Source organism: Echiichthys vipera, assembly GCF_963691815.1.
Source record: "Echiichthys vipera genome assembly, chromosome: 14".
NCBI lineage: Eukaryota > Metazoa > Chordata > Actinopteri > Perciformes > Trachinidae > Echiichthys > Echiichthys vipera.
Genome location: NC_139839.1, coordinates 11,140,837 through 11,151,816, shown reverse-complemented (window position 1 = coordinate 11,151,816; position 10,980 = coordinate 11,140,837). Strand labels below are relative to the sequence as shown.

Sequence of the window (10,980 nt, the reverse complement as noted above, 5' to 3'; positions counted from 1 at the left end):
CTCTCTCCCTCTCTTTCTTTCTCTCTCTCTCTCTCTCTCTCTCTCAGGGCAATGGGGAGGCATCAGCTGGTTCATCACCTCGGTGCATGTGGAGGGCTCAGGGAGTGTGATGTGCAAACTCTCCCTGATTACTTGCCATCCAATGAAATGTGGACACATAGGGAGGAAAATCCATGAAGATGTTTCATGGTTCAGTATGATTCACATGTCTTATAATGACTCAAAGTGTGTGTGTGGTGACCTATTTCATACAGTATATGGCTGTGACCCTGATGTAGCCTGTTTCATAGCGATTTTTTATGGCATTACAGTAGTCCATATGTTCTGTTATCACATTAGTCCCATGTATGATACCAATGTGCAGGGATAGTTTAGAGTGTTTTCTTACGGTACCAGAATAAAAATCCCAGCAAACATTGCAGATAACATTCCTCTGAAGATTCCCCGTTTCTTGCAGCCTTAAAATAATTTCCCGGATATGTTCCAGTTTGATTAATTTTGTTCCGACAATATTCCCACTAGGCCTATGTGTCTAAATTACATTCCATGGTTAAGTGAATACCATCTGGGAGCATTCAGTGACGGTTCCTGCTTTATTTTAAAGACCAACATCTGAATATATATATTCTATAGGAGCAAATGAATAGTTCAAGAAACTGGGAAACGGGACACATCATAAACTTTTGGCTCAATAGTGTCATTATGAAGTCACTAATATTTATATGAAGTTGCTTTTTTTAGTACGGCTTACCGTAGAGGACTGCAACTACTTTTATCAATTAATTGAGTTTAGTCTATTTTTTGCTATCTATAAAAATGTAAAAAAAACTGAAACATTCCCATTGCAATTCCCTAAAGCCTAAGGTGACATCCTCAAATGTCTTGTTTCATCTGATCAACAGTTCAGAACCCTAGCCCCAATTTGTGCCTCTCTCGTGTATTCCTACATTTGGGGTCACTGAGGTAACCGTCACTTTCTTTTAGACATAATTAACTAGCTAAAGACCTCTGGGTGACACTGACACTTACCGCTGTTCTGACTGGGGTTTACAGGAATCCCCAAAGACTCTTGTAGCTGGTTAATTATCTTTTAGAGGAACTGACGGTTACGTCTGTGACTCAAGTATATGCCAACCAAAAACCTAAACATATTCAGTTTACAATGACTTAAAAAACAGACTCAAGCAGCAAAAAAGCAGATGAAACTGAGGAATGTTTGTCTTTTTTTCTGCTCTTTAAATAGCTGTCGATGACTGTTAACTGTTTCAGCCCTATTTGCTCTCTTTTGTAAATCAAGACAATGTTAAGGCTAAATTCAAAATCTTGTTGCGAGGACGCGACCGACGCATGCAAAGACCCCTAATTGAGTGAGTGAGTGCTGAAAATATACGGCACCACAAATACATTTTTATTGCATGTAGTATGTTGCTCCGTAGGGGAATGCAGTTACAGATGTGTTGCATTACAAGGACAGGCTATTACACATCAAAGGGAGTGAAGTCAAATAAAAAGCTGGTGCTTAATTTGAAAAAAAATCAACAAAAAAAATTGAATTTCAAATAACACTTGAGGCAGACTCAACAGAGGCGGCTGTTCAGACGCCGCTGTACAGAAAAGAACAGCACGTGCCGTGTTTCTGACTGGGGAGGAATGGATTTCAGGGTTGAAAAAAAACCTCCCCATACAAACAATAGAACGGATAGTTTGGCAGTGAGTCATGTTTGCTATTAAATTTACTATTACTATTTTATCTACAGTAGAGTGAAATATCCATCTTTTGAGGATGAAATGTAAACTAATATAGACTGAAACCACACACGCGTACATAATGAAATGGAAATGAGCGCTTAACAAGAAGGAGACTGTAAATCATGAGGAGACAGAGAAGTGCTGGAAGAACCACAGACGTTGTAAAGTGGTTGACACTTTACCGCTGCGAATCCTAATTTAAAGAACTTCTCAATCCACTAAATAGCCTTTAGGTTTTATATACCACTTGAGTTGTCCATTTAATGGACATGTGGTGCAGTATCTGCTTAACTGACTCCGTTCCCTCCACAACATTTATGGACTGCAAAAAGATTCTTGTGTGTTTTTCTGGGATGCATCCGAGAGCAGGTTTTCAAGCCCATCAGTTCATGATTCAGTGTGAAAGAAAATGTCTTTACGATTAGCCGGCCTATTATGAATACACAGGATGCATCTTCTGTATTGATGTTACATAAAGGGATTCATTTTACAACATATTAGCAAATAAATAATGCCTCAGCAGATGGATAATACGACCTTTGTAATGAAAACAGTGGAGGTTAGTTAACCACCTGACACAACTGAGAGCTGTAAGTTTCACCCTAACCATTGTCAAGTCATTTAGACAATATACCAATTTTTTTTTTTTTTGATGTGCACATTGTTTGTGGTTTGCATCGGGCCACAAGTATAAAATGATAAAAACGCCCTAGGAGGCAGACTGTATATTTTGGTCCTCACTCATCATGATGCACAGTATTTCCATTGAATCGGTATGTTTAGACTTTCCATTGTGATGTGATACACAATGTAATTATAACATTGGATCCTGTTACTGTGCCTTACCTCCTAATACAAATATTAAACAAAAAAAAAAAAAATATATATATATAGAGCTTAGCATTATGACTGGAAATGGTGGGAAACGGCTAGCTTGGTTCTGTCAAAATGTAACAAAATTTCAGAACGTCTAAAAAAACTCATCAACTCGGTATATCGTGTCTATTTTGCAACTGCTCCGAGCCAAGACATAGTCCCACACACGATGCTCCTAAATAAGGTGAAATTATTGTTTAAACTCTTCGGTTTTTAAATGTTTTAAACAAACGAGATTTTACATGTTGGTTTGTGAGTTTTAGAGGTACTGGGAGTTTTGTATGGACAGAGCCAGGCTTTCAGTCTTTATGCTAAGCTAAGCTAACTGGCTGCTGGATTTATATTAAAAGGACATTTTAATCTTCTGATTTTACTCTCCGTCAGAAAGATATTGAACGTATTTCCAAAAATCTAGAACTCTTTTTTGTCAAACTACTGTGTTCACACCAAACACAAACACATTTTCGCCTTGTGTTATTTGTGTGAGTTTAAGTGCTGGAGACGTGTCGGTGTTTCTCACTGTCCACAATTAAAGCTTTAAACCTGTTGTGGAAGTCCCATTTTTTAATCAGGAAACCAAACGTCTTCCTGCCTGGGTTCATAACCTCATCCACACACACAGTTTGGTGAATTTGAGGTGCAGATTTTGCTGTGATTTAATACAATAAATGGATCAAAAGGATGCGGATATAACTACATCCTAATGCAGATATGTAAAAGGTCTGGATTCATGCTTTGTCAGGTCTGTCAGCAAGACGACAAGCTAACAACTTTCAAAATGCCTGTTTTTTTAATAGAGTTCGGAACAATCAGGGCTATGCTACGTAGGAGAATCTCAACAATGATGGGTTTTTTTTGCGACACAAATTTATCTCTGGAGTTGAAACATTGGCAGATGACGAACTTGAACTTCTGAAATCTCAGTCACATTCAATGTACCCAGGTTCAAATTCACTATGGTAAAAATGCACCTCGAGCCTTTGTAGTGCAGACAGAAACTCATATTCCGTTCACAATATGCATGAAATTTAGGACGCCTTCAGCATTTGCGGTTTTAGCAGTTATCACTTGAAAGACTTCGTTTCACTCACTCTTGTCCGCTGACCTTAAGACTGCATAAAGGTCGGCTGAGCAAAAGTGCAAAGAATGCAAGAAGGCTTCGTGTTTTTATGTCCGTGTTAACACTGCAGACAAAAGTGCCTCAGTTTTAGTCAGTTGAGCCAAAGGTCAAAGGCACAAATAGGATGACAGATAACAGAAAGTGTACATGTTGATAATAAATATGGGTTACATCCTAGAATGTAACACAGAGATTGTGTACTTTTCATGTGCAAGTGTAATTGCTTTAAAAAAGAGAACTCCAAAGAGAGAAACAAAAATACTGTACAGTTTCTGTGGTTTAAAAAAAAAAGGATAAAATAAACAATCACAGTTGTGAAATATAAGTCATTAACTTCTCTGACACATGTAATGTCTATCTAAAACAATTTACCTTGAATTAAAAAAAACGAAATGTAAGACTCTTTAAAGGATCGGCAGGAATCACGTCTAAAATGGAATCAAAACTTTAACTTCTTCCTGTTGGCCTGCAGCGCGAACACAGCCCATGAACACCGGTACAAAGCGCTACCTGTTTTTTCATTTTCCTTCATTAATCAGTATGGCTTAAGCTAATTTTTTTTTTTTTTTACAAACAGTCCCTGAGCCAAACTTATCTCTGTGGCCGCGGCCTCACAGCTGTTCACTTCCTGGTTGTCTGTGATTGGTCAGGAGTCACCATTTCACACATGACGAGCAGTTGAGCGAATCCTTCGTGGGGTTAGTGTATCCGGACAGAACGAGGGAGCTGGGGTCACGCTCTACCGCCGGGCTCTCCTCGTTGTTCAGGATGTGCTCCACCAAGCAGCGCACCGCCTCCTCGATGTTGGCGTTTTCCTTAGGGTGGGGATAAAAGAAAACACTATGAATGGCAATGCCGGTCGTTTGGTCCACCACTTCGGTCCAGACTGAAATATCTTAACAACGGTTGGATACATTGCCAGTTTTTATAGAGACGTTCATGGTTCCTGGAAGATGAACTTGGTAGAACCCTTAACTTTTCATTTTGCGCCATCATAAGGTTTTAATTTATCCAGTACTTCAGTTTATGACCAAATAGCGGCAAAAATAATGACATATCCATAAGGGTCAGCTGTAGTCTTATTTAGTGCTAATGAGCAAAGCTATCTACAGTGAAGATCAAAATTAGAGAACATATTATTAATTCTTGATCTATTCTGAAATACTGTTTTTTTTTATTGTTCATAATTTGATAGAATATCCTCTTTGGCTATACCACTGCTGTACCAGGATGTTTTTTTAAATAACCAAAGCACTTGAGCAGTAACCATTGTGTCAGAAGAGAAGATTTAAATAATGTTTTCTGAGGGCTATAGGATGTTTTTTTGTGCCTGGCTGCTTATTTCTGCATTTCAACATGAAGGTCTACAGGGACTGGTTTGCTTTAGGAGCCGGCCTCAAGTTGTCGTTCAAATAAACAGCAGGGGTTTTTTTTGACACTTGCTCATTGGTTCATTTTTCCGCCCCGGGGTCGCTGCTTGCATTAGTCACCAAGAACTAACTGTCATATCGGACCAAGAGAAGCTGTGGCACCATTTATTCTTCCATTCGGTGGCCACAGCTGTACACACATGCAGCCGTTATCACAGTCAGATATCAAAGTATCAAAATGTCTGATTTTGACTTAATTGACCATCTCCCTTTTCATTCTGACACGACACACTAAACTAATGAGAAGCCAGGATACCGCACACAGTCTTTCTGCTGAGCCTTTGTGTTCACTAAGTACTCTACTGTCTGTGACTCGCACCCTGGTGTGTAACTCATTAGACGGACTCTGAACAGGAGGAAAAGGCAGAAGGATCATTCACACCAGACTGCAGACATTCCTCTATTTGTCTCTTGAGTGCACAGCAAATAATGTGTTCTGACTTTTAGTGTTTGCATTGATAAACCCTACAGTTATTTTAAAAATCACTTATTTCCATAGGGGGCTTTTGTTGTGATTAGAGTTGTTCCGATACCAGTATCAAAAAGGCCTCAGATACTGCCTAAAATGCTGGCATCGGTATCGACGAGTACACAAGTCTGCTTTGATCCAACGCCATGTAATTTATCCCTGACAATAATCTACTTTAAAGTAGTGTATTTATGTTCTTTTCCAGTTATGACTGACTTTCAAACTACAGTAGGTAATACAATAAAGTTCTACGGCATTCATTCATTCTCTGTATGTATTTTGTTGTTATACAAACCGGAGCCAGGCCACACAACAATGACAACAATCATATCCCATCCATAAAACCAAATAAAAGTCTTTTCTCTGATTTGTTTTCTCCTCTCTTGTACCTTTGCAGAAGTCTCGAACCAGCCAACGAAGCCGTTCTCCCTGCAGAAGGAGTCGAGTTTGGGCTGCTGGGAAGGCAGCTGGTCGGACTTGTTGGCCAAGAGTACAGCTGGAACTGGCCTCCCATGGTTCAGGGTCACCTGAGGAGAGAAGACAGGTTAGATGATGGTTATTGCAGGTGTCTCAAACTGATCCAGTAAAGGGCCGCTGTGGCTGCAGGTTTTCATTCCGACCAAGCAAGAACACACCTGGTCCAACAAATCCAACTGTGTGAAGGCGATTCAGTTGGTTGAATAAGTCTAGTCAGGTGTGTTGTTGCTTGGTTGGAATGAAAACCTGCAGCCACAGCGGCCCTTTACTGGATCAGTTTGAGACACGTTTTGTAGAGACTGTAATATTTAAAGTTTAGCTGTAGGAGAATTTGTCGTAAGAACACATATATATATCCATCTTTACGTATGTAGGATGTAACAACCCTAACAACACCTTTTACATTGTCACTTCTCTTTTACATTTGATACATTGTTATTGTAAACATATTATTAACACTTTAAGGTGTCAGTATGCTTCAACAGAAGTGCTTCTCCGATGGTAAAACACCCTCACACATTTTCGGCCGTTTGAATTCCCAACTTTCTCAAGCTTTCTTTTCCCCCCAATTTATTCACACGATTACTTTTGTCACTGTGTGCGTACAAACGCAACACCAAGCCTTCCAGGACAGATCATCCTCAAGCTCGGGCCATTTTTACCCCATTTGAGTAATTATCCGCCCTCTGTATGACAGCAGGCTTTTCACCCCGTCTTCAAGTAAACTCTTTTGCCTTTGTTCATGGTTGGACGAGGTTCCTATGTCTCTTGATGTAAATGATTGGTACGGGCTAGCTGCACAGTTCAAATAGCAAAAGAACGAAGGGATGCGGATGTTTCAAGTGCAGTTTGAATGGTACAAATCTGTTCAGCCACTGTGGAGATTAAGATGCATCTGTGTAATGCACTCTGGTTGAAATATTCTGACACCTTAAGCAGCTCCAACGTTGTATATTTTGCCTCTGCTGTGTGAAGGCTATTGATGTCACCTTACACAAATGTTGGGCACTGCAGTTGCAATTTTTCAGACCTTCTCTGACAGCTGTGTAATCATTTTGCATAATGTCGCTCTGATTTGTCCCTACAGTCAGTAAAACCCAGGTAACCACAACTGGCTTGGTGTCAGAGTGGGTCGTCCTCTGTTCGAGAGATTGGTGGTTCGATCCCCATCTCCCCCCGGTCCACATGTCGAAGTGTCCTTGGGCAAGACACTGAACCCCGAATTGCTCCCCGTGCTGCGCATGGGTGTGTAAATGTGGTGTGAATGGTTAGATCAGATTAGATGGTATGTAGATGTCCGCTGCCATCAGTGTGAATGTCTGTTTGAATGGGTAAATGTGACAGACACTGTGAAGCGCCTTGAGTAGTCAGATGACTAGAAAGGCGCTATATAAGTACAAGTCCATTTACAAGCAGTAGACCTAGAAATACTGCAATGAAAATTATAGATATATAGACTGAAATGTAGATGATGTGATGTGTGTGCGTGTGTGTGTGTGTGGCCGGCCACGTGCAGCAGGTGTGATATTTTTTCTTTAACAGCACAAAGAAAGGCCTTGGTTTGTGCTGACCTTGGAGTCCAAGTCGTCTTTCCACTTCAGCACGGCGTCGAATGTGGAGGCCCTCGTCACGTCAAACACCACCAGCGCACCCACCGCCTCCCGGTAATAAACACGAGTCATGTTCCCATACCGCTCCTGTCCTGGGACGCATGGAAAAAGCCAATCAGACACACACATATATATATTTAAAGGCACCTTTCAAGTCCGTAAAATGAAATCAACTCACAGCACAGTAGATTTCTCTAAATATAGAGAGTTAGTGTGTGTTTGTGTGTGTGTGTGTGTTTATGCCCCAGTAGCCGCCATCATGTGACCGTTATTATGAGCATGGGATCCCTCGAGTCACAGCCAGGCACAAGACCTGCATTCCTCAACCAGGCTTCAAAATGACAGGGAGGGACCAGGCGTCCAGAGGGCATATACACACATACACTCTCTCATTGGAAGTTCACATCAATCACTGCAAAAATCTACAACTTATGTTTCTATTTTAGTCACATTCAGTCTTATCTGTTTAAGACACTTTGAAAAGGAGTTGATTGTATTGGAAAGCATTGAATAATCTTACAGCACTGACACAGAACAGGACTTTCAGGACTCAGAAATAAGAAGTTGAGGGTGTTTTTTTGTTTTTTTAAATGTCTCTGATGTTATTTTTAAATGTTTCTGATGTTAATGTTTTCACTTGCCAAACTAAAAACAGAAGTAACTATAACATATTGTTCTGTAAACTCTCAAAGATCCTAAAACACATATTCCTTCCCGCAGAGCATAAGTCACCTGAGGCAATAACAATAAAGCTGTAAACCAGGATGTGCTCGTTAAAGTGGGACAGACCTGCTATGTCCCACAGCTGTAGCCGGATCACGGTGTCATTGTCCCACTGCAGCACCTTCAGGGCGAAGTCCACGCCGATGGTGGCTCGGTAGTGCTGGGAGAAGATCTGATGCACGTACCGCTTGATGATGGACGTTTTCCCCACTCCCAAGTCCCCGATGACCAGGACTTTGAACAAAAGCTCCTGCTGCATGGCTGCAGCTCTGCAGGCACAGCAAAGTAACGAACTCCGGTTAACTTTAGTAGAGCCTTTATGAAGGATGCTGGTGCACAGAGGAGGTATCGCAACAGAACTGTAAACTAGCTACAGTAAAGTCATGGAAAGTAGAAAAATATGTTATTAAGTTAGAAGGACATTTTCTTCAGTCCAATACACTGACAAAAACAATTATTATGATCCAGTAGGAAGCTGTAAAGCTCGTCCACAGCAGTCCACCCGTTTGATCACACATGACGCTCCGAGTCAGTCTGTTACTGGTGGTGCATTCAGGTGCTCCTCGTAAAAACCGGCTTCGAAATTTGTCACTCCGCCGAGTGCATTTTAATGGATGGGTTCGGGGCAATGGAGGTCTAAACATGAGTCTCAAAAAATAAATAAATGCACGATTAAATAAATAAGTGAATACAGAAGAAAATCAATAAGTAAATGCTGAAATAAATAAATGTATAAATAAATACGTAAAAGAACAAATAATGCATTAATAAATACATAAATGCACGAATAAATGTATAAATAATACATTCATGAATAAATAAATTTATAAATAAATGAATAAATATATAGATGCATAAATATGTATGAATAAAATAATATATAAATTAATTCATGCTTTACATTTATTTATTTATGTTCATGTATGTTTTTTCCTATAAATAAAGCACACTTTTGAATTGGCTGATCGTTTTGTATGTAAAATTTGAATTTGCAACGAAGACCTTGGTAAAACATTTCCATGAAAATGGATCATAACATTGAAATAGTCCATATTTTCACCAACATATTTTTCTGTTTAAGTAAAATTAAAACTGTTTTTTTTTCTTGTTCTTCTTGTAACATATGCAAATATGTATGCTATGTCTGACTACTTATTATTTATTTTTGTGTGTATTTATGTAAGGTTGGGGTTAGGCTGAGGATAAGATGCAGATGTTGTGTTTAGTAAATAGTGTGTATACTAATATTGTTTATATATTTTTACTGGATTATTCTTATAGGATCCAAATGAGTAATTAAACAAAAAATGTCAACAATGTTGTATTGAATTATTATGTTCATGTGCATTCACTTCGTAATTACAGTATTTTGCTCCTACAGGCTTTGAAGGCAGCACTGTGACCCTGAATTGCTGCTGCGCCGCTCTGCGTGCAGTTACGGTAATGGTGCTGATGAGGGCGAGGAGGAGATGTGTGATGCTGCTGTTGTGTCCTGCTGCCATTTCAACCGCGGATCCTCACGGAAAAATCCACAGTCCGAAGAAGCAGCAGCAGCAGCAGCAGCTCGGATCATCTGTCGGTGCGGACCCTCCACAGGCCGGGCTCATCTTCATAAACGGCTCACATGTTGATGGTGCACAAGAGGCCTGGTTAATATGATGTGTGATATTGGCGGGTTATTTCTGTAACACGGCCACTGCTACTCTGGAGCATCATTTTTAGAAGACATAATCCTTGATATGGGGTTTGCTTTTTACATGTACTAAGCTCTTACCTTTAAGGTAAGTCATTATTTACTGTGTTTATTAGATTGTGAATGTGAATCATTAATGTAGATAATACTCATACTGACATTAAGCTTAGTGGCTTGGGCCTCACGAGTCACACAATTTACTCATATGTTTTATATTATATATCTTATTATGAGTGACACTTGAGGTCTTTCAGGAAGGCAAATATGGATTATCACAGCGGCCTAGCAGCTATCTCTTCATTAAGCTTATGTTTGGTTGGCTTCAAGGCCTCATTGTGTGTTATTGCTGTATAACAATCAGCCTACAATCCACATGGGGGCTGACTACACCAATGTTTATTGAGTTGAAGAGGAGTGGCCTCCCCCCTCCTCCCTCCCTCCTTCCCCTTAAATTAGATCACCCAACTGTAAATCACTGCTGAGATGATGTGAGCCTATTACTCTCCCCATAATCCAGGAATAATCCATGCACAGTCTGTGGATTAAATTCCCATTTGTTTATCTATTGAAACACATCCTCTTGTTTCTTAAGAGGAAGGTGTTACTGTTGATTTCACGGTTTGTAGACGCTTTACGGGTGTTGAATCTAAGCCGTTTTATTTATGTTTAAATTTGAATATATTTTCCTGCTATTCCAACAAAAAAAATGCACAGATTAAACATTATTTTGTGTTTTACCTCCATTACACTACACTGAGGACTGAGCAAAACTGCAACCAAAGGAAAACACCATGTTTTAGCTCTAAAATTAGAAATACCACAGTCTGAAAGTA

At 39.8% G+C, this 10,980-nt stretch overlaps 1 protein-coding gene across 1 annotated transcript; it reads right to left on the bottom strand.

The window, feature by feature from the left end:
• Positions 1 to 4,398: 4,398 nt before the first annotated feature.
• rab38c (RAB38c, member of RAS oncogene family) lies at positions 4,399 to 8,713 on the bottom strand (the record flags this gene model as incomplete). Its single annotated transcript, XM_083927232.1, has 4 exons — positions 4,399 to 4,560; positions 6,034 to 6,171; positions 7,693 to 7,823; positions 8,521 to 8,713. The coding sequence occupies 4 exons, from the start codon at positions 8,711 to 8,713 to the stop codon at positions 4,399 to 4,401; spliced, it is 624 nt and encodes a 207-aa protein (XP_083783358.1).
• Between the last annotated feature and the right edge of the window lie 2,267 nt (positions 8,714 to 10,980).